The following is a 27520-nucleotide window of genomic DNA, read 5'->3' on the forward strand; positions in this document are numbered from 1 at the left end:
TAGGATTAGTGGGATTCATACTTATGCTGCCACATTTAAAATCTTTTCCCGGCTGGAAGCAGTAAGGCGTGTTCCAATGGGATACAGCAGCCAATCATATTGCAGCAGTGCGTGTCCTGCAGCCAGTAATATTGGAGTGGGCCGTGTCCTGCCTACAACACGAGTGGGATTCTTAACGCGCATCAGTGTGAACCACAGGTTGAATAACATGTGGTTGTGTTTAATAAATGGCTGACATTATATGGCTGTGAAGTATTGGATGACCCTGCAGCCAAAGCCTGTTAGCCAGCAAGCTAGCAGGTGGCTATTGTCTCTTGTTGCTACATGGAAAATCCCCGTGACAAATCGGTGGAATATATTACAGCCACCGGAGGCCTAAAGTGGATACCCGTACATTTAGGGATGTGTTGGCATATCCTCGACATACGGACATATTTGAGGGACAGTCGCAAGTTATACGCTGCATGTTTTTCAGCGTATTCAGCAGACACTTCTTCAGCGATCTGAGAGAATTTTCAGAATTTTGAAGCCTGATTTCATACTCGTGTCAATTTGTTTTATTCATTCAGATTTAGCAGGCTTGTTAACAACACTCTTAGTCATGTGTCAAATTTATAAGACACTTTACAGGGAATTTAACGTTTTGGGTCTGGAAAAAAATTAAGAGAAATATCTTTATGTTAAAATTGGTTAAATTAATCCACGCTGTTTTTTGAAACCACTGACTGGTTGTTAATGCTCCAAACAGCGTGAACTGCACAGGGCCTTTTTGTCGTTCTTTAGCGCTAAAGGGCTGCGCCATTACATTTATAGATTTTCTCTTTGATGGGATAATTTGGTTTTTATATCTCTCTCAAATGAAGTGATCCTCAGTGGTCCTAATGTACGGCTCAATGTTCAGGTCCCAGTTTCAAATACAGTTAATTGCATTCGAAAAGAATCAATGATACTTTCACGGGTGGCAATATCAATCTTTTAATGTCACTTAATTTCCTCCCTGAAATGATTCCATCAATAGTCTGGAGTCAATTTCTATCTTTCAGCGTGAATTAAACTATTCGGGACAGTAATTACATGTTTGTAAAGGAGAGGCTTTTTGTTCTCACAAGTCAGAGCAGTTGAGTGTCCATTGTGCACCTGCTTGTTGCTACTCTTCCGGCTGTCATTCATCTGCCTTTTGAATAACTCTGTCTTTGTGACAAAATGAATAAATAAAGGCGCCTCTGCTGTAGCTCCTCTGTGGCTTTGTTGTGAGAGAGCCCTCCCTCTAGTGGAGATGATGGCACTATTTACTGCTCTTGCAAGCCTGAGCCCGCAGCTGAGGTAGTCAGAGGAGCAAACTGTAGGATCTGAGCCGAAAAATAAACCTGCCCTGAAAACAGTACAGAGATGTTCATTGCATTAATCTTGTATCGATGAATATTCTTCTACTGTTATTTCTGTGAGTCACTGATGGTGTAGTGGTACACTCGCCTAACTTTGGTGCGGCCAGGGTGGGTTCAGTTCCCACTCAGTGACGGTGTGAATGTGAATGCGAATGGTTGTCTGTGTCTATATGTGCCCTAGGACTGACTGGCGACCAGTTCAGGGTGTAGTCCGCCTTTCGCCCGAAGTCAGCTGGGATAGGCTCCAGCGTCCCGCGACCCTAACCAGGATAAGCGGTGTTGAAAATGGATGGATGGTTATTTCTGTGATGTGCTATATGTATGTGTCTGTGTGTGTGTATATATATATATATATATTTATATATATATGTATATATATTCTTGCCCACCCGGGTGGTATCTCCTTCAAGCTCGTGTCCTCTACCAGAGACCAGGGAGCTTGAAGGTTCCGCGCAGGATCTTAGCTGTTCCCAATAATGCGTTATTCTGGGCACAGATGTCAGATATTGTTCCTGGTGTCTCGGGGGTTCATGCTGCCAGTGCCCCGATCACTACGGGCATCAGTATTTTCTTCACCATCTACATTTTCTCGAGTTCTTCCTTCAGTCCTTGGTATTTCTCCAGCTTTTTGTGTTCCTTTTTCTGGATGTTGCTATCACTTGGAATACATCTCCATCTATCACGACCGCTGTCTTCTGATGTTTATCCACCACCACTATGTCAGGCTGCTTGGCCGTGACCAGTTTTTCAGTCTGGATCGAAAAGTCTCACAGGATCTTGGCCTGGTTCAGTAGTTCAGAAGAGTAGTCACTGTCTGCAGTGACTTGGCTTGGCTTTTACAATTGGAAACATATACATTTTTGGCAATATAAAGGCACAAAGTTAGGGCACATTAATTATGCCTATGAGTATTTTAGTTAATTGTGTCATGAGGAAGAGGAATTTAGTTATTCGTAATGAACTTTCAATTGCAGCAGTGAATAACATTCATCTGATTTTCTTTTTAATGTATACCTATATATATATATACTTATATCATGTATTCAGGTAAAAGACAAATGAGTGTAATTTTATGAGAATAATCTAACGTTGGCCCGCGACCCGAGTGAGGATAAGTGGTAAAGAAAATGGATGGATGGCTAATCTAACATCGAGATCATTAACCTGTGATGGCATTGTTTCTGTCCGACCTGACGGTTCGTTTTTGAGGCGGCGGACGCGCGCCGGAGGCGGGGTTGCCAGCATACCACCCACCCACCGAAACAGCCTGCGTACCACTACTGTACCTCCAGAGGCAGAGAGAGACCCGACAGACATCACTTCCTTGCCAGCACACCTGTCTCCCGGGACAGTGACATGACGTAGAAAGAAAGGTACCTTACACGTTAGTTAGCTAACATTTCGCAACTCTTTGATCACTTTCAGGCGAAATATTGTCTATTTCCCCCACTCTCTTTCCTTTTATCTGGAGTTGTTTCATTGCTTTTCCTGCCTTTAAACGACGTACCTGTAGCTCTATTTAGCTAAAGGACACTAGTGCGGGCGGCACGGTGGCCGGCACAATTACGGCTGTGCACTTGTGATTGGCTCAGAAATTTGGTCAGTGGTGTTTTAAAATATAGATATCAAAACGAAACAAACGAACCAAAAAACTACATGGATCAATTGCAATTTGGTTGTCTGTATTTTCCAGCGGAGGTTAAAAGTTCATAAATATAAATGGATGCAGTTTATACACTATATCTGCAGTGCGCCTGATTAGAATTGCCACGTATGACCTTATTTGAGGTGTGAAAAGTGCTGCATTAAGCCACATTTACCTATTGAGAGATGTCACACGAATTGGTGAATTAACTTGGCCCGCATCTTTTAACGCCAACTCCTTGTTTTCTCAACGCCCTCTTCTAAGAAAGCAGGCTAGACAGCCAGATGAAACACATGCACTTGATTTGCATTGTGACAAAAATCTGTCTTTTACTGTCATTCAATTAACTATATCGATCAATTGCAGTTTAGTCTGCATTTTTCAGCTTAGGTTTAACGTCGACAAATATTCAAATTGTCGATGCGCATATTTCACCAGCAGACCTTAGCAGTAAACCTGAATTGCCATGTTTCCTTATTTGAAAGGTTGAGAAGTTGCTGAACTAACTACTCCCAAGTTTTCTCAAATGCGTCACTTCGTACAAAGTCGGCTGCACATACAGAACACAAGCCAACTTGATATACACTGAGACAAAAGAAGCACTTATTTTCAATTTATGCGTGTAACAATTCCAACAGATTACATAATCAGCCGCTGTCCTACTCCTGTTACTGCTTTAACTTTTCATGCTGTGTGATCGAGTGCCGGCCTCACGTGGCTCTATTCTTTATTTCTATCTGATCCTTCTCTGTCAAATCAACTGTCACGTGCTGTGATTTTTCATAACAGAGCTGATAAGGAGGAGCGATAGCAGCTTTCAGCAGGGCTTTCATAGCTCACACGGTGCGACAAGTCAGGATGTCACTTAAAAGCTTTGGCAAGCCACACGAAAACATGCAGATATGAGATTTGTCTCACGGAGGCAGTCGCCAAGGTGAAAGGCAGTATGCAGGTTAGAAAACAGGATAATAGCATTGTGCGTTGTATCATGACAGTATCGCCACTTCTTCTGATTCCCCTTGGGCTCATCCATGGTTATTTATTTGACTTAAAGCCCAACATACTATAAAACACAAAGCCCTACTGGAAGCCATAGCATCATCTGCTTTGCACCCCCTGTTTTATTTCCATCCCTGTCTGTAGTGTGGTGTCTTATTGGAGTCTTACAACTCTGTTTGACAGTGTGTTTATTCCTATCCCAGGAATTAGGCTGACAGGTGCGGGATTTGGCACAAGTCTTAATTGGATTGAATGTATTTAGTCATTTGTTTTTGTCCAAAACAGGAGAGCAGATGTTGTGAAATGAGTGCCACTGTGGAGACACTATTGTTGCACATCAATAGGCCTGTGATGATCAATAGGGATTGCGTGATGTTTTTGCATTGATTATAGAAACGTGAGTCGATGAATGGAACAGGATTCCTCTCCAGGGGTTGCACTGTTCCTGTTCTGCATCCAGCACAACCGCTGCGTGAAGCCGCTTTGCCTTTTTTCTCCTTCCAAGCTGCTGCCACCTGTGTCGAGACTAACTTTGCACCATTAGTGGGAGTTGGTCTCAAAAGGGCTTTTTGCCGGGTTACTGCTACTCATTTTCCCCAAAAGATGCCACAAGCTGTACTCTTACAATGTGAGGATACAGTAACACGGCGACCCTCGCTGACTGTGAAATACTATCTGCATTCTCTGCATTCTTACTGAGCTCGATCAACACTGAAACACAGGCGCTTCTAAAGCCGGGGTTAGAGGAGCAGAGCTGGATTTTCCGCCGCTTTAGAAGATGATGGGCATCCACACTATGAGTTATAGCTTGAGATCATCTCTCGCAGGTGTCGAAAGGTTCACAATGCTCTCTCACATGTAACGCCCGCAAATGGAGCCAGCGACACAGCTCAATAAATACATTAACTGTCCTTAGTGGTTGGAAAGCTATTGCTTTTGGAAAGTGAAGTACTGCAAATGCACTCGACTGCATGGTGCAGCATCCATACTGTGGCCTAGGCTGCAACACGCTCTTTGTATGTGCTCTACATTTACATTTGGTGACACTTTTAAACATGCATGCAGCAGTTTCCTTTTTTCACTGTAATTGTCAAATTTGGAGTAGGTCACTGCTAAGTAAGGTTCGGAGATGTTATTTGAACTCCTTGAAACTTGTTTTCAACTCTTTCAACATGTCGGGCAAAGTCTTGAGTTCTATAGACCAGGTAGCCCCCAAGGACCTCATGAGTAGCCCATGGACCTGTTCTAAAAATAGCTCACCACTGATGGACATTTTGATTTTGTAGGAATGTTGTATGAGTGATCATTTGTAAAATGTAAACACTTGCAGAGATGTATAGAAATAATGTGTTCCATATCAATACATACCATCTGTTTCCTAGCGTCTAAAATCATTGGTGATGACTATTGTGAGAAATCATTAACAAAATCAGTGTTATCATTGATAATAACATATATTTAAAGGCAAGTTGAACAAATGTGTTATTTCCTAAATATGTATCAAAGTGCTAGTTCGCATTAATCATTAGCAAAAAAGTAGCTCTCCGTTTCAAAGAGGTTGGTGATGCCTGCTACAGAGAAAGTGATTCGTCCAATTTTAGGATTGAAGTTATCATTGTTGCTTTGGAAGGATTCGGCAAAAACGATAGATTTCCATAAAACTGTGGCGTTATGCGCCTCGTTGGGGAATATGAAATTTGAGTGTGGATTTGGTTGACAGTGTGTTCTTCATTTCTCAGTGACCGATGACAAAATGCACGCATAGTGTATACTGCATCTATAAGGTGTACAGTTTGTTGATTTCTTTCTTTGAAATGTTTGGCCTTAGTAGAGGTCTTCTCAGTGCCTATGATGCTTGTGCTGACACATGCCGCTTGCTGATTGTAGTCATCATCTTGTGTGTATTTTTTAAGTTTTATACGGCTTGAAATGTTATTTGTTGCTAAGTGTTTGTTGTGATGTGAACGCGTGTGTGTGTGTGTGTGTGTGCGCGTGTGTGTTGTGCCTCGTCTCCATGCATAGCGTGGCGAGAGCGTGTGAGCATTTTGGATCCCTCCTCCCCAGCACTGTGCCGGCCCCTCTGTCACTTTAAGTCCTCCCCCTCGGAGCCAGCCAACAGCAGCTGTTCCATATTCATCAAGCCCTTGAGTCTTAAAGAGCCCTATCCCGCCTGTGGAAAGAGTCATTCCTCTCGCTGGTGCTCGGCGCTCTCATGCGCTCTCCATCTCAGTCCTCATCCCACCACTGCCTACATCTCGCTCTCTCTCTCTCTCGCTCTCTCTCTGCCCCTCTCGTCACACTCTCTGTCCTACACACACATGCGCTCTCATACAATCAGAGACGAAGTCTTCTTGCCACACATCTAGACATAACCACATACACAACACACATGTCCTCTTACTCACACTCGCAGCCACTCAGTCCATCAGAGTCCACCATACCTGTGCAGGCTGGGGGAAGCGCTGCTGGCGGGGGTTTTCGGCGTCTCTGAGGGTGCTCTGCTGTCATTCGGGAGAAGAAGCAGCTCTCTATCTTTTCCCGTTTCCTCTTCCTCTCATTCCTGGAATGCTAAAACTGGACTGATGGACATTTCAGAACTTTGTCTTCCAGACCCTCTCAGCTATCATAACCAGTAGGTGCACTCTTGTTCCTTCTCTTTCTTCCTTCCCTTCTTTGACTTTTTTAACTCATCTCTGTAATCTTTATTGCGCTTCAGTTCATGTTATGTCTTGTTTCACTTTGTCTGCACTTTTCTGTCAATCGCACTTTCTTTTACCACGTGAACGTTTCCTGTTAATATACCCTCTTGTATCAACTCCATCCAGGATGGAGTTTAGATGACTTTGTCTTACGTAAGCAACAGGGCTAGAGAAACTCTGTATGTGTGAGCACATCTTCAATGACGGCCTTGACATGTTCCATTCCGAGCGCGGACGATCAATGAATTTGTGTTTCCTAAATCAAAACTTCATAGCTTTTCAATTACTTAAGGGGATGTGTTTGGCCGTATAGACAGTCACCTGATAACTGTGAGAACAAGGCTTGAGATTTCGGGCTGAAAGTAAATGTATATAGCAGTGGAAAAAATAAATGGGACTGTAAAGGCCTGGAGAAAATAATCGAAAGGTGGCTGGCTGCTCTGTCCCAGCAGCGGCACGCAAAACAAGCTGTCACCTCTGTTCAACACTCCGATCCATCTCATTTGACATCACTGGACCCATCTCAAAATATATAAATGCAAATTATATGTGTGGCATTTTTTTGGAGATATATTCAGTGCTTAAGCCAAAATTAAATGTACCCAGTTTAAAATTAGACAAATAAAAATAAAGAACAAGAAGATATTGGCAAGCCTTAAGGGTGAATATTTTCTTCAGGGTTGTTAATTTATTCAAAATTTCCAATTAAGAAAAATCCAGTCAGACATCTAAACACGTAGAAATGATTCATTTAGCATAATTTAGATTTTTGTTCAGAAATTAGGATGCCCTTAGTTTAACTGTACCACATTCTCTGCCAATTCAAATGATAAAAGTTTTAAGACGCTAGCATTACTTGCTGCCTAATTCAGCATGTTTGATTTTGTTAATTGAAATATTTAGGAAGAGTGGAAATATTTTCAAGATAAATTAAAGGGAAGTTGAAGACGCGTGGACTTGCTTTTCTTTAATAAAGCCTTCTTATGTGTAATTATCTTTGTTCCTTTAATGCATGTACATTTTTATCACGTTCTAAAAATGACAATATATAATAATACATGTAAAATTGGTGTGTCTGAATACTTACTGTATTCATTGGTTTAGTGCACTGATTCTCAACCAATGTGCCGTAAAAGCTCTTCAGGTGTGGCGTGGGAAATTATCAAATTTCACTTCATGGTCAGAAAATGATTTATGAACAACAAATAAAATAAATAATATAGTTAATAATATCTTTTTTCATCAATCTATGTCAGCGATATATAGTGACAGACAGAACAAATACATACTCATTTATTAGATAGCAAAAAGTACATAATTGACATGTCTAGCCACTTTTTGTGACATTTTTGTATGGTGTCGTACCGTGAGAGTTTTCAAATGTAAGATATGTGCCTTGGCTCAATAAAGGTTGGGAATCACTGGTTTAGTAAATTGTGTAAATCTTGCTAATTATCTGTAAAGTTGGAGGAAGAATCCAATCATTAAAGTTGTAAAAATTAATTTCCAAAACAAATTCACCATGCCATACATCAGCAAGTACATTACATTTCACATTTTCTTAGGTATTGAAAATCTTTTTTGTAAAAACTGTTTCACTTTCGTTCAACTCTACCCTCCACCACACACACGCACGCACGGACGCTCGCACGCAAGCACACACACAAACACACACACATACACACACACACACACACACACACACACACACACACAGATATTACTTGTATTTCAAAACAGATGAAAGCACAACGGTCTTTTCACTTACAACTAAATGTGAGCAATTTACACCTTTTCTATATATTTAAGTATGGATGATTTTATACATTTTTTATTACCCTCATTAACACCTACATTTTCATACGTCACAGGATTTACAGTCTAAAGCTGAATTATGTGCAGGCATAATGTACTGTAGACATACTAGGAAATATGTCCTGTAAAATGTATGATCAATTTTTTCCCCCAACCAATGCCCAGGCAAAAGAGGGAAAAATCATTGTATTCTTGTAAACCCTAAAACGCTGCAATAATTTTTTCCCAGTAGTTTTTAGTTTTTAGTTTGAAGTTGGAGCAGCCCCCTTGTGTTCAGTGTTTCGTGTTATTTGAATCACACACACTTTAGGCTGAATGGGACTCGGATGGTCGGATGGTTGGATGAGAGGGTTGGTCAGATGTACACGATGGCCTCAGTGTAATTAACAGGGTAAGGTTATAAAATCACGATAGATTGACCTGAAGACCTCGTCAGTGCCTAAACGGTCTTCAGAGTAGACTTTTATTTGGAAATGTTCACACCTTTAATTTATTAACAACAGGTTTAATCGTCATTGTCGATATATTTATTTATTTGTTCAACACCAGACCATTTTTGTTTTTCCTTAACAAGCAAAGCGACTGTGAGTCAGATATTTACTTTATGCTAATAGCTGAACATTACTCTGTAGTGGTGCTTTCAGCCAGTCAGCATGTGACTTCTCTGTGTACTTATATGTTCCATCAACACCCTGGCTTTCCTTTAGCCCAACATCATCATTGCTTCAAACGGTTAACTGCGCCATCCAACCCAGACCCTCGTGAAATTAGAGCTTTTTCATGTATTTTTTTTTTTTTTTAGAGAAGCAGAAAGAAGTTAGCACACATTGATGGATTAGATTTGAATTTATTTGACATTATTCCCATCTTGTGCTGCATTGGAGCCCACAAACACTTGTGCAGGAGTCCATCTGATAGATTCTTATTAGGTTTCAGAAAACAAGGCGAGGGAATTACATTAGTGTATCTTAAGTTAAAAGCTCTTTGCTCTTTGACCAAGTGTTTCTTTGTTGTTGGGCTAATCGGATTTCTGCTGTCTTCATGGAGATTGTATCACAGGGTAGAGGCAATGGCGGGTAACCAAAGCAGCCGTGCACAGACACTATCCAGATGGGATCAGTTTACAATAATTTGGTTTCAGAATACAGTACAAGAAAAGGTTCCTGGCTGAGAATGGCCAGCCCGCTAGGAGACGCGAGCCTCTGTAGCCTCTGAAGCTGCCGCCCCAGCTGACCGGGCCGCCTTTTCCCATGCCGCCTGCACTCAGGAGGCATTGTGGCGTCTGTGATGTCTATAAATTCAGTTTGTCACCCCATTCTAAATACTTCTTCCTTGTACCAACAGGGCTTTGTTGTCCAATTCATTAGAGAGATTCCTGAGTCCACTGGCCACGCTGGAGCCTTCTCATTTCTGGTATCTAGTATCATTACTTTCACTGTAAATGTGTCACTCAGTTTGAGCTGAAGAGGGGAGTGGGAGTGAGTTCCCAGGCCAAATGGGGATGCAGAGTATATTAATACTGCATGGATGCTCACTGTTCTCTCTTTTTATGTCAGCACAAAACAACCATCAAAATGTTCATACAGAAATGACACACAACGTTCATCTAAATTTCTCCTAAAAAAGTGTTTTGTTCAAATAACTTTAATAAAAGTTTGAGAAATGTGATTACCATAAGACGCTGTCCCCCAATGCGGACCCTTAGCCATGTTTGGCTTTTATACCGCACAGCGATTAGCTACCACGCCGCCATCTTTCCTTATGTACCAGAACTACCTAGCGTCATCACACGTGCCCTGACTGATTTTTCATCCACGGTAACCTTGGAGACCTCTGATGCAGTGTGAGAATCTGTTTAAAAATAACCAGGTCCATTAGTGTAGAAGGATAATGCTAGCCTACGTGGGCTCTTATGCCCTTGTGGCAGCCGAGTGCTATCACTGACACAGCGCGTCAGCACTTCTTCCTGTTGCTCCAACAGTGAAGGGCTCCTCTTCATTTACAGACACATTTTTGCATGCACAAACACACGCGTTGCCCCACATTGCTCATACAGGTTCCCTAAAACAACTCAAGAAAAATCTGTAAATGTTAATATGCGGAACTGTGGGGGAAAACATTAAATTAGTTTGCAAAGTTTCACCCACTACAAATGGTCCGCTCGGTCCCACTCCGTTGAAAAAGGGATGTAAGGGGATAACTATATGGGTGTTTATCAGTGAAGGCTATTGGTATTGAACGGCCCGTTGTTTGAAGGTTATGTTTCTGAGCAGTAATTGAAATGCAAAATAACATTAGGATCGATGGTTAGCTTTGTTTATTTATGAAATCAATATTGGAAGCGTCCGTCACAGCAGCAGCTCCCATTCCCACTGACAGCTTCACCGAGTCTCCTCTGTGTAAGCCGGGCTAGCCTCGCACCCTCGCACAAAGCGCTTTTCATGATGTTCTTTGAAAGCTGTGAGCAAATGACAGGCCTGTGTATGCATCTACACAGACATTCATCATGTGTAGACAAAACATGGGGCCTCACATGAGGAAATGTTGAAATTATTCAAATGAAAAAAGGATTGCACAGTATACACATAATGTAAATACATTCAAGTTAAATGTGGTGACATAGTGAAATTGTTAGTCCTCAGGGTGTCTCATGCCTTTTCCGCGCTTGCATTTATCAGTTTATGATTTCCAGCCCACTTGGATGCCAGTCACAAAATTTGCTCGAGTTCAATCACCTCCTTATGATAGCGCCGCGACAGCGCTAAGTGCAATCAAATAGTCACATTGAGTGGTTGGTTGTTGAACCTGCCCCTTGGAGGCAGAGCACCCCCACGGCCCTCCCTCGCTGTGTGTCCGCAGACACCAGACGTGGCGCACGCTGAAATGTATGTTTAGATTGCCCCCTGAAGGAAACGCATTAATTCATGAAATATCCCCAAAGTTTAATTATTTCTGAATGGTGTGGTGCCGGACCCTACCATATAAATCAGTAGGGCCCACCCGCCTTTTTTTTATTACCAACACTATTTATGGGAAATATGTGGCAGCTGGTAGAGATGAGCTTGTAAAAAGCTAGAGGCCATTGCTATGACGATGTCTGCCACAGCCGCAAACATCGTCATAGCATCAATTAATTTACAATCATCTGAATTTTGAAGTCCGACTTGATACTAGTGTCATTTTTAGACAATTAGAATTTTGTGATGTGCTTCGTAATGGGTACACTGACTGTGACCTGTACAAATGTGTACACGCCCGATTATGTTGAAAAAATCTGGGACATTTTAATAATTTTGTGTGTATGAGGGCTGTTTTGGTCTGTTTGTATTTGGCTTCTCTTTTGATTGGAATTGTAGTTTATGGTAGAGGCAGGACAAGCTCTTTGTTTCAAGCAGGTAGAGTTGCCTCTTAAACAAGAACAGCCTATCAGGGGAAGATTAATGAAGCAATTTCATGCATGGCGCTATGCTTCTGTCCCTCTGTACGCACACTCACTGTGTCTAAACCTGTGAGCTACACTGGACTTAAATAGCCTTAACCCTTTATAATAATATTTCTGTTTTCACCCGCGCAAACACGTTCAACGACACCACATGAATTGCTGCCAAAAACTTTTTTTTTTTCTTCCCCCCCCATGTGTCACAAAATTTTTTTCAAAAAGTGTCACACATGTAGACTACAAACAGTAGATGACTCAATGTATTACAGCCTCTGCCAGTGTATCAGTAACCTAATCACACAATGCCACTTTCTCGGGTGTTAGCAATTAAGTGAAATTGGATAATTTCCCATGGCACTTTTGGATGAAAAATAGCTTTTTTTTTTTTATATTTGAATTTACTAACTCTCTGGAAATATGAAGTGTGAGTGGATGATAAGATCCACTAATCACATAATGCCATTTTGTCAGGTGTGAGCGATCAGCCGTATCGTATTGCATAGCTCTAAAACAACGCTTAATACACAAAATATTTGTCTGCTAAAATGTTTTGCCGCAGCACCACTCGTCAAAAAGCAAAATGATAATTACTTTATACTATATATTTCATGGGTCATTGTAGTTTCATGTTGTTAAATTATACCATGACAATGTCACAGAACAGATGTAATGGGAACTAATCTTTTTAAATGAAAAGACACAATTAGACATTTAATCCCAAATGTACTGCATTGAGGGCTAGACTTATCATGAGCTTCTTTTTTTCCATAAAGCATGATGAGCTGTTCAATTCTGCAGGGAAGTCCCCCACTGAGTTCTGAAGAAAATTGTACTTCTTTGCTCTATAAAATCTGAAGTTTTGTCAGTCGCCAGCCCCCCCCCTCTCGCATCCCCCCGACAGTATCTCTATCACATGCCATTTGCTTCCATCAACTTCCTGAACTCAGCCCCTTATAAGAACTAGATCTGCCCTGTGCGGCCCAGACCGTTTACGTCAGACGAAAAGCAGAGCCTACTGTATATGCCAGCAGCATCTCCACAACAGGAAGGAGCAGGAGGTGGCGGGAGGCGGGGATCAATAGATGTGATCTACAGTATTTCTTGGTCTGGGCTATCATATGGTGCCGCCGGAGCGTGGGGCTCATGTCATAGTGGAGTGAGCTCATTGCTTTATAAAGATGATAGCGGCATTGCTTTGGAGCAGCTAAATATAATCCTGTCCTGGAGACTGAGAGACTTAATTGTTGAGGCCGCAGAGAGCGTGGTCCCAGCAACCCAGCACAAGCCCCCGAGCCTATGGACTATTGATTGGGGCCCCTCAAGCTCCTTTTATACCACAAACACTCTAGTTACGTGTCACTTACTTTCTTTTTCTCTCATTTCATGTATTTCTTTCACCGCAATGTCTTTTTTTTCTGGCTCAGTTTTGTACATCAAAAACATTTCCTGATGTGTGGAGGCCCCTCCCATTCCGTAAGCCTAACACTTCTCTCCCCCCAACCCACTCTCTTTTTATGACAGAACAAAACTAAGGATCTGCAATTTTCTAAATTAGGGGCCTCATCTTACTAGATTCCAAAGCGTCCCCAAGGAGTGCAAACACAGCAGACCACTCTTCCCCACTGGGATTCATTCTTCTTTTATATTTTGTCTGCAGCAAAAATACGTTTAGATCAACAAGCACAAAAACCCATTCGGCAATGGTGAAAAGTACATTTAGCCCATATTCCCGTGATGATCATTAACGTGGAGCCAGTTAGACAAAAGGGATAGTTTATTTTTAAGGTGATTGTATGTTTGAATCCCGTGGACTGCTCCAAGTCCTTCTGGAACCCTGGTGCTTTTTCTCGTCTGTTTTCTCCAATGTGAACACACCCTGCAAGCTTAATTTGACTTTTTCTGGCTGGAAGGTTCTCCTTCACCCTCCGTCGGTCATTGGTTTTCCAGGAAGTCCCTAGCTGTGTGTTGAAGCCATAAAAGGTGGTAGTGGCACTTCGAGGAGAGGTCAGGATGGCGGCTGCCAGTAGATTGTGACTCTGCTAGGGACTGAGGTGGGCTCAGTGGAGTTTCTGTTAGGAGCTAATTGAGTTTGTCCTACCCACGCCTGACTCCAGGACCAGTGGCTTATCAGACCACGTCGCCTGGGGCCTTCTAGACAGATCTGCCCCTACTGGGGCATCTGATATCACCATCACCCTGCCTGCAGAAGTCCACCCCCACCTCCACTGCCCATCCTCTCTCAGTTTGAGGTAGTAGGCATGTGACACCTTGTGACGAGGTTAGTAAATGGTCTAAAATTGTGTTTTTGGCATCAGGTGGCCTTGCCGGTTAAACGGACATCAAGAATTGCACTCACTGTATGAGCTGAGCCTCTAGCGTCGCTTTGCATGTTTTATGAGTCTTAGGCTATGATGGAGAATGTCACTATCCTCCTGAAGTGAGCAAGACACAAGTCTTCACAGGAATACTTACAAATTACAGTCTTGTCCGGGTTTCGCTTGCAGGGGGATGAAGTGTCAAAACGTGGAGGAACGAGTGTTCACATCTCCTCTCAGATGTTCAGGAACAGTGAGTATGTAAGAACCGTTGCCAGTCATTAGGCCAGTTAATCCTGGTCACAGCAGCACCAGTGGAATGATTTTAGGGATCTGAAATCCTGCAAGAAAGACCAGGTGGCATCACATTAAAACCAAACTGCACAGAGAGGAAGAAAATGAGAAAGGCAGCAGTACTGTATGTAAGAAGAGCTGGCTTTCTTTGGGCAACAGAATATGAAATGCCTGTACTTATTTTGAGAAAGGAAGTAAAAGGGGTCTAGTATTGTGCTGCACACCTGCTAATTAGCACCTATCCCACATACTGAAATATTAATCCCTCGCTATTGTGACTGTCAAAATATTTAGTGCTCATCATTCATGGTACAGTCGTATTCATAGAATTAAATTAGTACAGTACCATTTTAGATCACGAATATTTATAGAATTTTTTTCCCCAGATTGTTTGATTAAGACTGCAGGTTCCCTCCGTATCATTAATCAATATATGCAGACTTGTTTAAAACATACGCATAGCAGTGGTATAATGTGTCATAGCGGAATGAGTTAAGGGAATTGTAACCAGCGCATTTATAATAAATGGCCACATTGAGTTGGAGGCGAACCAGTTAAGACACTTATGCAATTATGCTAAGTGTCACCCTGAAGATGGCCTTTGAACCGAGGTTAGGCTTACTCTGAATTTGTGAAATAAAAGCTAAATGGAGCCATCTAGTGTGTCTGCGTTTTAATATATAGCCTTTAATAAGCCAAGTGCAGGTACCCTATCGCACAGGTGCACATATCCATCTGAAACGGAGAACATAAAGCAGATGAACAGAGAGCCATGCTTTCATTTACGCAGATGCAATCTGCATTCATTATCAAGAGCGGCAAGTTCTATTTTAGAAAGGCATGAAATTGATTCACCTTTCAATTTCTGTCTGCAAGGACGTTTAAGAGTACAAATGGGAATTTTTTTAAGCAGCAAATCTGAATAACACAACGCCATTCCTAATATAAAATGTACTCGTGTGTATTTTAAATCAACGCTAAAAGACCAGTGATTTTATTTTTTTTTAAACTTAGTTTGGACGTTCATATGAGGAGAAAAAAATTAGTTCTGCATGCTGGTGGGCTTATTCCTCAAGGTCAATGGTTTACCAGGGGGCTTTTTTTTTTATTATTTATTTTAGCAGTTAACCGTTTTTTGAATTTCCAGGCGTGGTAGGCACCTGGAGCTCCGATGAATATACATGACGGCAGGGAGAGAAACCCGGGAATGAAATTTAATTTGACACACTGACCCCCATCTCCACGGGCCTAGGAGGCCAGGGTGAGAAAATAAGGTTGACCCAATGACTCCTGGGCCTGAACCCCTCTGTCACCCAACCTCTCAATTAAATCATCCTCAGAGAGCGAGAGGCAGTTTGGCCAACTGAATGGAGACAGAGCAGAGGCCTTTGGTTTCCTGTCTTCAGCAAAAGCACTCACAGAATGACAGGTAACTTCCAAGCAGGCGACTTGAGTCCAGCAGTGTAAATGCTCTTCTGATATGTCAAGTATGTAAACATTACCACTCATTGGCAACATGTTGATGGAGTAATGTGCCAAGGCCCTAATTTGACTGCATTGCTGCTGGACTCGTGTAGCCTGTGTGTCAAATTTGCATAAACCATGCAACACTCAATTTTGTTAAAGCAGGAAAGTGCAGGTAACCTTTTACCCCCACTGTGGTACCTAATGACCTTTCCATCACCTTAACAAGTCACTAAATCTTCACATTACACCAGAGTTATTTCCATTCACCAGCACACCTATTCGCTTTACTCTATTGGCTGCCAGAACAATAACAGTTGATTCAAGTTGTAGTTCTGATTTCTTTCAGTTCACTGCTAAAGGTGGCAGCATGAGGCCTATTGTTGCTGTGAGCAAGGAATATGTTATAGTGCTTTCCACTGTCCATATCCAAAATGCTGCTACACTTTATCCTGCAAACGCTACATCATGGACCGCGTGTACACCAAAATACAGTTATTAGACAGACAGAGGAAAAGTCAATATGTTGTCATCGTGTTTCCTTTCGGTTCACTGCTGACTCAAGGAGACAATCCAAGGTCCACTCTCCCTTCTGCTCTGTGGAGTATGTGTGTAGAGAGTTATGTCTTTACTGTCACCCCCTTTATGTGGTTTGGTAGTGCTCAAAAATGGGTTTTCCCATTTATGTGCACACAGGCGAACACACATTGTAACTGTAAATCATATTTGGATTTAATCATGAAAGTGATAATGGACATTTGGTTAGTGCCATGTAAAGACTTGAATTTTTGAGCAGCGGTCACCAACGTTTTTTGCGCCACGGATTTGTTTCACGTAAAGACATATTTTGACGGACCAGCATTAAAACAAATTCAAATAAATTATTTATTATACAAGTTACCATTATGCCATTACGGTGAATGTAGTTGTTGTAATTAGTGGAAGGAAGCCCTGCACTTTAATGAGCTGATCTTTTCTTGAGGTCTTTTTTCTCTCAAAAAAAACTCCAAAGTCATGTTGAAACAGTTTTGGTTCTTCATTGCCTCATTTGTGAGCCTGTAGTGACATATAATGCAGAGTGGGTTACAGTGTGTGAGACAATTAGCAATAAACCCCAACCTTAGCTTGGACTTCTGATATTGTCTCTTAAATTCAGCTACTGTATATTTTTCTTGGAAGTTGTAGTTGGAAGTTTTTTTTTTTTAAATTCATTTTTACTAGCTTGTGGGCTTACTTTTGTCCCATATCACATAACTGAGATGAGTGTTGTGACAGTGGCACAGGGTTAGGGATCCACCTGATTTTCAAAATACATTTCAGTCATATATTTATAAAAATCTCTCTCTCTGAGAGAGAGAGATACATATATATAAAATCAATAAAATAGTTTTGTTCAGTTGCTCTCTGTGCCCGGTGGTTCGGGACCCCTATTTTTTGAGTATCATGTAGGTAATACCTTGTGACTGACACTATTTTCATCATTCTGCTTCATAGTTCTACTGCATAAAAATCACCTGCTAATAGTCTGTCTTTCTTCTTCCTCCCCCTCCTATTTCTTGCCACACCTCTTACAGGCTACTGAATAGAATGGCCGCTGATGACCGGCACCTACCCTCCAGCTGCGGGTCCTACATTAAAACAGAGCCATCCAGTCCATCCTCGGTCATTGACACGGTCAGCCACCATAGTCCCAGTGGTAATTCTGACGCTAGCGGTGGCTATGTCAGCACCATGAACAGCCACTCCAATGGCTTGGACTCACCACCTATGTTCACCCCCGGCGGGCTCGGAGCAGGCACCTGCCGCAAGCGCTATGACGACTGCTCCAGCACCATCATGGAGGACTCATCCATTAAGTGCGAATACATGTTGAACTCCCTCCCCAAGAGGCTGTGCCTGGTCTGTGGAGATATAGCTTCGGGGTATCACTATGGTGTGGCCTCTTGTGAGGCCTGCAAAGCCTTTTTTAAAAGGACAATACAAGGTATTTTCCTCCTCATCTCCCCCCAACAAAACATTGAACACATTGAATAGAGATGATTTCATCCAATTTTTTTCACAAGAAACACCTCTACAGACCACCTCTGATATTACAACAGTCAAGTATATTCAGTCTCAAAGATTCATTGTATTCATTCATTCAAACTACAATCATCAACTTCATCGGATAGCTATTTAGAACTCTCATCTACTGGCTTTCAAACAATGGGTGCTGTACATTTTCATGGACAACAATAATCTGACTAAAATCTTTTTTGAAAAATAAGATGATAGAATTACATTTTTAGTAGAGAACATTCATTTTCTAGTCCTGTCTATAAGGTACAGTTCATATCTGGGTTTGGAGTCACTGAGTCATCTTGCTAACTCACAATTATAATTAAAAGAGCGAGACCTGGGCAGATGATATCAAGTCACTGCAGTAGGTCAAATGCTGGAAAACTTCCTGTTGTAGATTTAGCTATGATTCAGGCGTTTCCATGTCCACAATATCAGGTCTAGATTTGGAACACTCTCTATTAGGTCATAGATTAAGTGTAATTCATATACATCATATAATAGATATAGTTGATGGCAGACTAGTCCCAAGTACTGTAGGATGGCATCATCTGTCATGGTTGATGGTGGACATGACACCCTCACTGTGTGGTCAGATTTGGTGGTGTATGTGGGAGCTGTTTGTCCAGATGCTTCCCAGAACATGCTTTATTATTCCTGCTCTGTGTGTGCGCGTGTGAGTGTGTGTGCTGCATCTGGGGACCAGGGTACGACCGACTGACTAACTACAAGGCATGATGTATCACGGCTTCTCATTAGAGAGGCAGTGATAGCCTGATAGCCCCCCCCCCCCCCCCACTAACACACACACAAACATAAACACACACACACTGTGAAACTGAAACTGCTCTTAAGAGTGGAATACGTGCATTTGAATAACTTATTGATTAAGTAAAGTGGAAATTGACGAATATTTATATGTTTGAGGTAAATGAATGTGACATATTCCACCGATTATTCCCAGCAAATGTTCACCCACATAGAACAGCATGCGTTATGAGTATGCTGCCTGTCTTGATGGGATGTGTTGATTTTGGACCTTGCGTCCCTATCAGCTTTAGACAGTCTATGTACCTTTTTCAGGCAAACAAAAGCATTAGGCCAAATCCGCATGTTTACCATTGCTGCCATCAGCAATCCTGTCTATTGACAAAAGATGAACATTTTCTCCCAAGTAACATAGCTGCGCTTTTGTCCCCTCGCTTTAAGTAACACAATGGAACAGAAAAGAGGCATCAGAGAAGAAGGAGTTGTCTTAAGTGAAGCATGGGCCTAAACAATTAAGAGGAAGGTACATAGAGAAAGAAATTGAAAGCTCCAGCTCCCCCCCCCACACACACTCTGACTCCCCCCACTTTGCATTGTCGATTTGAAATCCCTCTCTTTCCCTTCTTGGAGGGCTGCCTGTAATGGAGCTAATCTGCCGTCGTTTGTCCGAGCCACAGGAGTTTTGTCAATAACAATCAGCGTTTGGAAAGTGTAATTAAGGCCGAGGCTTTTCATTAGGAAGAAGGGAGGGGGCCGTCTCCAGGGACGGGCATGCCAATTAGAAACTCAGGCACGCGTCGCCGGGTAATTTCAGGGAAAGGAGGGGAAGAAAACCCTGGACTTCCTTAGATTGAAGAGGGACTGCTGCTCTTTCACATGAGAGGAGGAGAGGCTTAATGGCATAATAATCAGACAGGGGTCCCGGGCAGAGAATGCAGGGACTTTCAGGGGGAGGTGGAAGCGCACCAAAATGATAATAGAATCACATGCAGTGTAGGTAGAGGAACATGGAAACAGTAAATAGCAGGATGTGGAGCATTTGAGAGAACCAGAGGGTGAGGTTGATGAGAACTGATTCATTAAAGGAATAACGAGGCAGTCAAGGTTGGAGTGTGAGACAGCCTCTGTTAATGAGATGAAAACAAAGACCCTGTCGTTTCTAGCCCTTTATCACATTGTTCCAAATAGCATGGTAAATTGATGTTAACTACCATCCTGACAGCTTTTTTAAATCACCTTGGACTCAGCTTATGTTCATTTGCTAGACTTCCTATTACAAATTCTTTGGAATTCTTCAGGTTGGCAAGATGCTAACATAAATTGTGTATTGTGTGCGTGCGTGTGCAAACATACACTCACCAGCCAAAGCTTTAGATACACCTGCACAATATAGTTGTCACAAATCTTTTTTATTTTAAATCATTTGAAGTGGCACTGTCAGAGATATTTATTTTAAAATATTATTATTATTATTGAGCTTGTAGTTTGTCATTATGTAGAACAGTACTGCATCATACTGTAAGGTGTTAATACTTTTGGGACTGCATTATTCACATGCCCATCCCTCCACCTCACGTGCCCGACCAAAAACATATATCTCCTTTTGAACCATGTTTTCTTCCTTTTTTTTTGATTCCATGCGTAAAACTGGTTGAAAAGTAACTGAACTCAGTGACCCTCTTTGATATGAAGTAATGGACCTTGACAGTAAGCCTGTAAAAGTCAGTTTAGATTTTGATGAGGAATACCTGCCATTCTATTGTAATTTACTTACAAGATCTGACTTTCCCCTCTGTGTCCTGGCACGGGTCCTGAAAAGCCATAAAATAGATTGAGAGATACTTATCAAGAGAAGGAGAGAAATCTCTTTCTTCTCCCTTCACTCTGCAATGTTATTGGTAACCAAACCATAACCTCGCCAAAGACAGATAAACGTGCATGGTCTATGAGCAAAGAATGGCCAGAAGACTTCCTTTCTATTGGTGATGCTCAAATATCTTGTACTGTAATACTTTGTTGCAAGGACTGAATTGCTACTTGGGACGGGCATTTGGGCAGTTGACCGAAAACCAATCAATTAATCACATCGTATTTTTAAATATCATGTTAATCAGAGGAGGGAATCTTTCTCTTAATGTTCTGATCTCCTGCTTTGATGCCACTGTTGTACTGAGCAGAATAAGGCTGCGCTAAGGCCCGCTGCACACCAAGCAACGTAGCCAAACCGGACTGAACTGTCGCGCCGTGTGCGGGTTTTGGGAACTAGTGTTCATGAATGGCTGACTGTTCTTTATTCTTGCTGTTTCCTCTTTTGTGGCTTCTTCCTTGACCATTGCAGTATCTTTTTGCGGTTCAATAGAAAATAATACACAGTCTAGCACGTTTTTTGCGGGGGCTCAAAACCCGATACAGGGTTGCAGTTTTTCTGTTGCAGTGCGTTGGTAGATTTGTGGTGCTCAATTGCTTGGCAACTGTAATTTTTTCACGTTTATCCCTTTCAGTTACGTTTGACCACATCCCTCGGTGTGCAGCAGGCATTGCCTGACGTCATATTGTGCTTCTTTAGAATGCAAACCAACCAGATGAGACTGAACAACAGCCGCTCTGGTTGCAGCCAAATACGGCATTCTGTTTTTGCCTCATTCACCTCTAGAAAGGATTAATGAACAACCATTCCACAAAATCATCTGCGTAATTGTACATTTTTACAGTGATTTGAAAAACTTCCAAATCATTATTTTGCTGTCATTCTACCTTTAAGATGCAGTGCATGGAAATTTAGTTGTAGCTGACCTCATATATTTTCTTTTTCCAGTTTGGGCAAGGTAATATATATAGAACTTTTAAGAATGTCCATCCATCCATCCATCCATCCATTTTCTGAGCCACTTCTCCTCACTAGGGTCGCGGGCCTGCTGGAGCCTATCCCAGCTATTATCGGGCAAGAGGCGGGGTACACCCTGAACTGGTTGCCAGCCAATCGCAGGGCACATACAAGCAAACAACCATCCGCACTCACATTCACACCTACGGGCAATTTAGAGTCTCCAATAACCTACCATGCATGTTTTTGGGATGTGGGAGGAAACCGGAGTGCCCGGAGAAAACCCACGCAGGCACGGGGAGAACATGCAAACTCCACACAGGCGGGGCCGGGGATTGAACCCCACTCCTCAGAACTGTGAGGCTGACGCTCTAACCAATCGTCCACCGTGCCGGCCTTATAAGAATGTGAGATGTGAAATTATACATGAAAAATGTCAACAAAAGACAAAAGCTTTAATGTTCACCATAATTAGCCACAAGATATAAATTCTGAGAATGATGCAGGACAGTTCTACAGCTCCAGATATGCAGAGTTTTAACAAGGTCATGCACAAATTAACACCTACAGACAATTTAGTCTTCAATCAACCTACCATGCATGTTTTGGGGTTGTGGGAGGAAACCGGAGTACCCGGAGAAAACCCACGCAGGCACGGGGAGAACATGCAAACTCCACACAGGCGGGGCCGGGATTTGAACCTCGGTCCTCAGAACTGTGAGGAAAATGTTGCCCAGCATGACGCCCAATTCACAACATTAATTTTTCATTTTCTTTAGAGCAGTCTCTTTATTGACTGATGTTCCAATTGTTAAGGTGTATAAAGTAGGGTCTGTGCTCTGCACTGATTCTTAGAAACTCCTAAGTAGATATAGCGATTCAAAATTACTTAAGCCGCCTGTCTCCATCATTGATCTATGAGAAGCCCCCTTTGACAGAATAGCAGATGCGCAAAGGGCTTGACAGAACATGTGTATGCTCCGGCACGAGTGTGTGAATACATGTTTGTTTTTGTTTTTTTTGTGGGTGGGGGGAAGGTTGATATCAAAGCACTGTAGGTCTTTTAGTAAACCACCAGGTGCAGTTTCCGTGTGTGTTCACTCAAACCCTGATAAAGGGAAGGACGGGATAGGAGAAAGAAAAAAAAAACAACCTGAATGTTAAAATGCCCTCAGGGATGCACAGGGTCAATTGACTGCATTTCCATGATGATGACATGAAATGAATATGAAAATAGACCGTCTTGGCCACATTAGCTGGCAAATAAATGCAATGAATCAGCTTTCACAATTTGTTACCAATAGGGGGACTGTGCTGCATCCTTTGAATTGTGTTTATTACATTTTGTCATTTCAAGACATAATACCAATGTATTTTAAACGAAACAAACTTGTTTTTTTTAGAGCTTTTAGTGCTCCAATAATGAACAGTATACATCATTGGCAAAAGTGGCAGATTAGCTGAATAATTATGAGATTTACACAAAAAAAAAAAAAGAATTGATTCCTGCACTGGGGAGCACTGATTGAAAGTGGTTCTGCTATGACAACAGAGAAAACAGAGCCAGGAAAGACAATCAGAGCTCATCAGCCGCTTGCCTCACACCTTTATTTACCCCCAATGCCAAAGAGATGAGTAGAATTAGCATAATGATTTCTAACCCAGATATAAGGAGGAATTTCTAATTATTTATAACGTCTTGGGACCCCCGACTTGATCTGTCCAATAATGTTAACATAATTGCATAAGTTGTCAACGGGTGTTGGAAGGCCAGTGGAATATTACACAGCTTGCAGGTTCTCTGCATGGAAAGTGAGGGGCAACGCTCCTAGGAGGGTGTGTGTGCGTGTGTGTGTGTGCGCGCGTGCAGCGTGAGGGTGGGCATCAATTGTTAAACACATTCACTGTGCAAAATAAGAAGAAATCTATACTGTACTAAATATATTGCATTTTCATAAAATCCCAATCATTTAAATAACATGTTCAAACGTGTATTGATGTGAATAAGGGAAAGCTGGAAAATCCATGCTGTTACAGTGGTAAAGGCATTTGTTAGAGACAATAAAACTTCAAGGAAAGGTTTAGTGTGACCAATGTCAGCCGAGTGGAAATGAGAGTAATTCAAATTCCAAAGGACTGTAATACACTGAAACCCTTTATTGAAAATCCTTGAATTCAGTCAAATATAGGGAATTAAACAGAGGCAAAGGATGTCCTGCTGTCCATGAGCTGAGATCAACTGTTTTTTTTTTTTTTTATTTATTTTTTTTTATTATGGAGCAATGAAAATCTTTTTCATAGCGCCATCCTGGAATTGAATAATGCATAAGGTCTCTTGCCTGTCCTATATGTAAATAGTGAACATTGGCAATTGTGCTAAGAACAGGTTTGGCTCGACAGGAATATGATGTAGTGGTCAGGGGCAGCATGTTTGGTTCTCTGGCATGCCATTGAAGCAGTGGCAGGCCCCTCTGAGCACAGGGGGACATGGCCTGCGCCTGGGGCCTGCACAGAATTAACAAGGCCAATTGAATGTAGGAGCAGGGTTGAGGACCACTGTACTTTTATCTCAACCCCCCTCCAGCCCAAGTCTTTACCACTCAGGTGTGAGTCCCAGCAGTGAAAAGGATATTTTTTTTCTGGAGTTCATCTGAGCCAATAGCACAATGTTTTAATAACAAAATCGGAAAATGCAGAAAGGATGTCTTGCATTGATCAATTAACCATTTCTTTTATGCTTCATTCAAAATCCAATTTATCTTGATGAATTCATCTTGTTTCTTCCTTTTCTTAGGCAATATTGAATACAGCTGTCCTGCCACAAATGAGTGTGAGATCACAAAACGGAGACGCAAATCATGTCAGGCTTGTCGCTTCATGAAATGCCTCAAAGTGGGGATGCTGAAAGAAGGTAAGAAGAGTAAGAGCATTTTTATTTCCTCTTGCACCCATCCATATAAAAACTGTGCACTGTTTAGCCTTTTACCTTTGAAAATATGACATACATGCATTCCACCATTTATTCAAGTGATGATGGGAACATTTTGTAGCCCTAAACACATGGTGTACAGATACGTTTTCCATGGTGGCTCTGAAATTCTGTAAGCTAGACAGTTCTTTCTACCCACAAATGCAAACCACCGGGTGGCCAAGACAGCGGTTTCCTTGTGCCAGCGACACGGCAGTAAATAATGGTCTGTTTAGCTGGGAACAAGAAATATGCTGAATTGCGTCATTCCACCTTCTGAGTCATAGAAATGTAACAGTATTCCATATGTAAAATGCCCTCACTCGGCACCGTTTCAGCTCTCCCTGGCTTATCGATCCCCTAAATGTTTTCCGAACACCTCAGGTCTCCTCCTGTGGATGCCACACAAGAATTCCTTGACAATTAAAACATGTTTTGGATGGAACAGTCCTGCTGGGTTTTTCCCTCTCCCTAACCCCTAGAATCCCCACGAGACTCCCAATTGTGGCATTCTGTCGAAAAAGCACCAATAGTATCTCCTGTCCCTCACTCCAGTGCATTAGTGGTGGATGTGCTCTTTCTGTGCCTCCCTTTTTATTGTTTGGCTGCTCATAAAAAAAAAAAAAAAAACATATAACAATAAAGTACATAATAATATGTATATAATGAGTGGCTTTGGATTGAAGTGCCAGTGTGGGGTGTTATATGTATTCAATTCTCCTGTGGGAGTAACATTTCAAATTGTCATTAGGTGTTTTTGCCACATGACTTTATTTTTCTAAAATGTTGATGAGTAAATAGTTCAGGAGGCACTTTTTAAAGTAAGATTGTCCCTCATGGTTATTCAGTAGCTTAAATAGTCTGCCAGATAGAGGCCCTTACAGATACAATTCTGCATAAAATTGCCTACTTTTACGTTCTCTGGCAAACTTGCACTGTATATATTCTGACATTATGCCTCCCATTATTCACCGAAGAGAGGGATTTATAGATGCATATATATCCAGCCGCCACCTGAAGCCAGAGTCGTAACCTATATGGATCTCTGCACAGAAACCGAATCCCCTGGACTGCATGCAGCCAGATAAAGCCTTAGTGCCAGAAAGACAGAGTAATCGCATTACTATCTGATGAAAAATTGATGCCAATATATCATCTTGGAGAGTATGAGACTACAAAAATATGTAGTCATGGCTATAGATGAATGACCAGTGTCAAGTCAGAGTAAAAAGAGTGTAAAACTCAAATATGCAGACTTCGGCGATGCCAGAGGTTCAAATGAACGCTTCTTTGCATTCAGCGCAATCTTAGAATACAAATGAAACATTTACATCTGTCATCATACTCCATTGATTATTGTCTCAGATCTCAATGAAAAGCATTACGTCATTGTCATCATTAGCAAAGAGATGTCGCATATATATTTTTTAAAAATACATAAGGCTTGCTTTAAGGTAGGCCATTTAAAAGTGTCACCGAAACGAAATGGAAATAGAGACACGTGGTCAGCGTCCATCGTAAGCTCTATGAAGCCGCCAGCTCAACGCCATGCTCAGGCCCGAGTGTGGAAACAGCTACCACTCATGTGACTGTGGTTGCCACTTACTTTCATTACGGCAGAAAGGTCACATTGTGTGCCAATGGAAAATCACCTAATTATAACTTTACTGCTCCAACAAAGGTGCAGCACTGCCCCATGACCCTCTAAGGAAGAAAAACAAAAACAATAAAAAATAATGACATCAGATAAACTTAAGCTTGTTCTCACAACTGTTAAAAGGTTTGGTTCATGCCGTGTCTAAGGTAGTACAGATGACAGTGTGCCGCACACAGAGGTGGGTAGGAATGCACTACGTTTCCGCTGGTACATTTAATTCAGTAACTCATCGATAAATTGTACTTTGCACTTGTATTAAGGAAAGGTTAAGTAAAACCACCATTTTTACTCTGTTACGTTGGACTACATTGGACTTGTGACTTTCATTTGTATCTATCTGTAATTGCTCTTGTGAGCTCTTGTTTTTTGGGGAGGGGCCTGTCCAAGAGACGTCTGCCTCGGGTGCTGTCACATGACTGTTTCACCAATCCGATGTTACCACTAGCGACATTTGACTCCATTTCGCCAATCAAACGGAGCTAGGCAATCACAGGACTGCACACCAAGTCTCCGCAAAAGTGACATTTTCAATGTGACTAGTTTATTGAAGCATGGCAGAAACAATGATGTGCAACACATAGAAGAGGCAGAATACCTTTGGCCTCACATTCAATCTGTTTGCCTTACAGACTACGAAAAAGAACAGCTATGTCATCTGTCATTAACTGCCTAAAAAAAAATGTCCACATTTCAGACTACAGGAACGAAACTTGTAACTTGAAAAAACATGTTGCAGTTTGCTGTGCAGTGTCTGCCTGGTGGGCCTATTGTGCTATTTGTTTCATGAGTGGGAACAAAGAAAGTTAATTGAAGACCATTTCTTGTGGCTCAATTTGCCTTAGATTCGTTTTTAAAATATTTTGTTGTTTTAGCTAAAGTGATATTTTTTGGCAATATCTACATTTGTAAATTCCCATTTTTCTATTTTTGCTTATTTGACGTTCAAAAGTTACTCACCAGTTACTCAGTACTTGAGGAGTTCCTTCTCTGAAAACACTTTTACTCAAGTCATTATTTGGAGGACTACCTTTTACTTTTACATGAGTCATTTTCATTCAGAGTAATGGAACTCCTACTTGAGTACAATTTTTGGCTACTTTACCCACCTCTGGCCGCACATGGTGGAAAAGAAAGTGGTTTTCATCAGCTGCTCAGAGCCTGTGTTGAGTCGCTGTACTTTCACTCCCACT

General features: G+C 41.7%; 1 protein-coding gene across 4 annotated transcripts in view; it reads left to right on the forward strand.

Annotated features, from left to right (window-relative positions):
• The first annotated feature begins 1800 nt into the window (after positions 1–1800).
• Positions 1801–27520, forward strand: part of esrrb (estrogen-related receptor beta) — a 46333-nt gene continuing 20613 nt past the window's right edge. Inside the window, exons 1-4 of one of the 4 annotated variants that reach the window (XM_061794733.1) lie at positions 6178–6661; positions 9888–9956; positions 17630–18039; positions 24500–24625. In XM_061794733.1, the coding sequence (XP_061650717.1) occupies positions 6612–6661; positions 9888–9956; positions 17630–18039; positions 24500–24625 (655 nt within the window). In that variant the 5' untranslated portion in view covers positions 6178–6611. Of the gene's footprint in view, positions 2759–6177; positions 6662–9887; positions 9957–17629; positions 18040–24499; positions 24626–27520 lie in introns of those variants that run through there. The other 3 variants (XM_061794734.1, XM_061794736.1, XM_061794735.1) reach the window with 3 other exon arrangements.

The sequence above is a fragment of the Phyllopteryx taeniolatus genome, chromosome 13 (genome assembly GCF_024500385.1).
Source record: "Phyllopteryx taeniolatus isolate TA_2022b chromosome 13, UOR_Ptae_1.2, whole genome shotgun sequence".
Classification (NCBI taxonomy): Eukaryota; Metazoa; Chordata; class Actinopteri; order Syngnathiformes; family Syngnathidae; genus Phyllopteryx; species Phyllopteryx taeniolatus.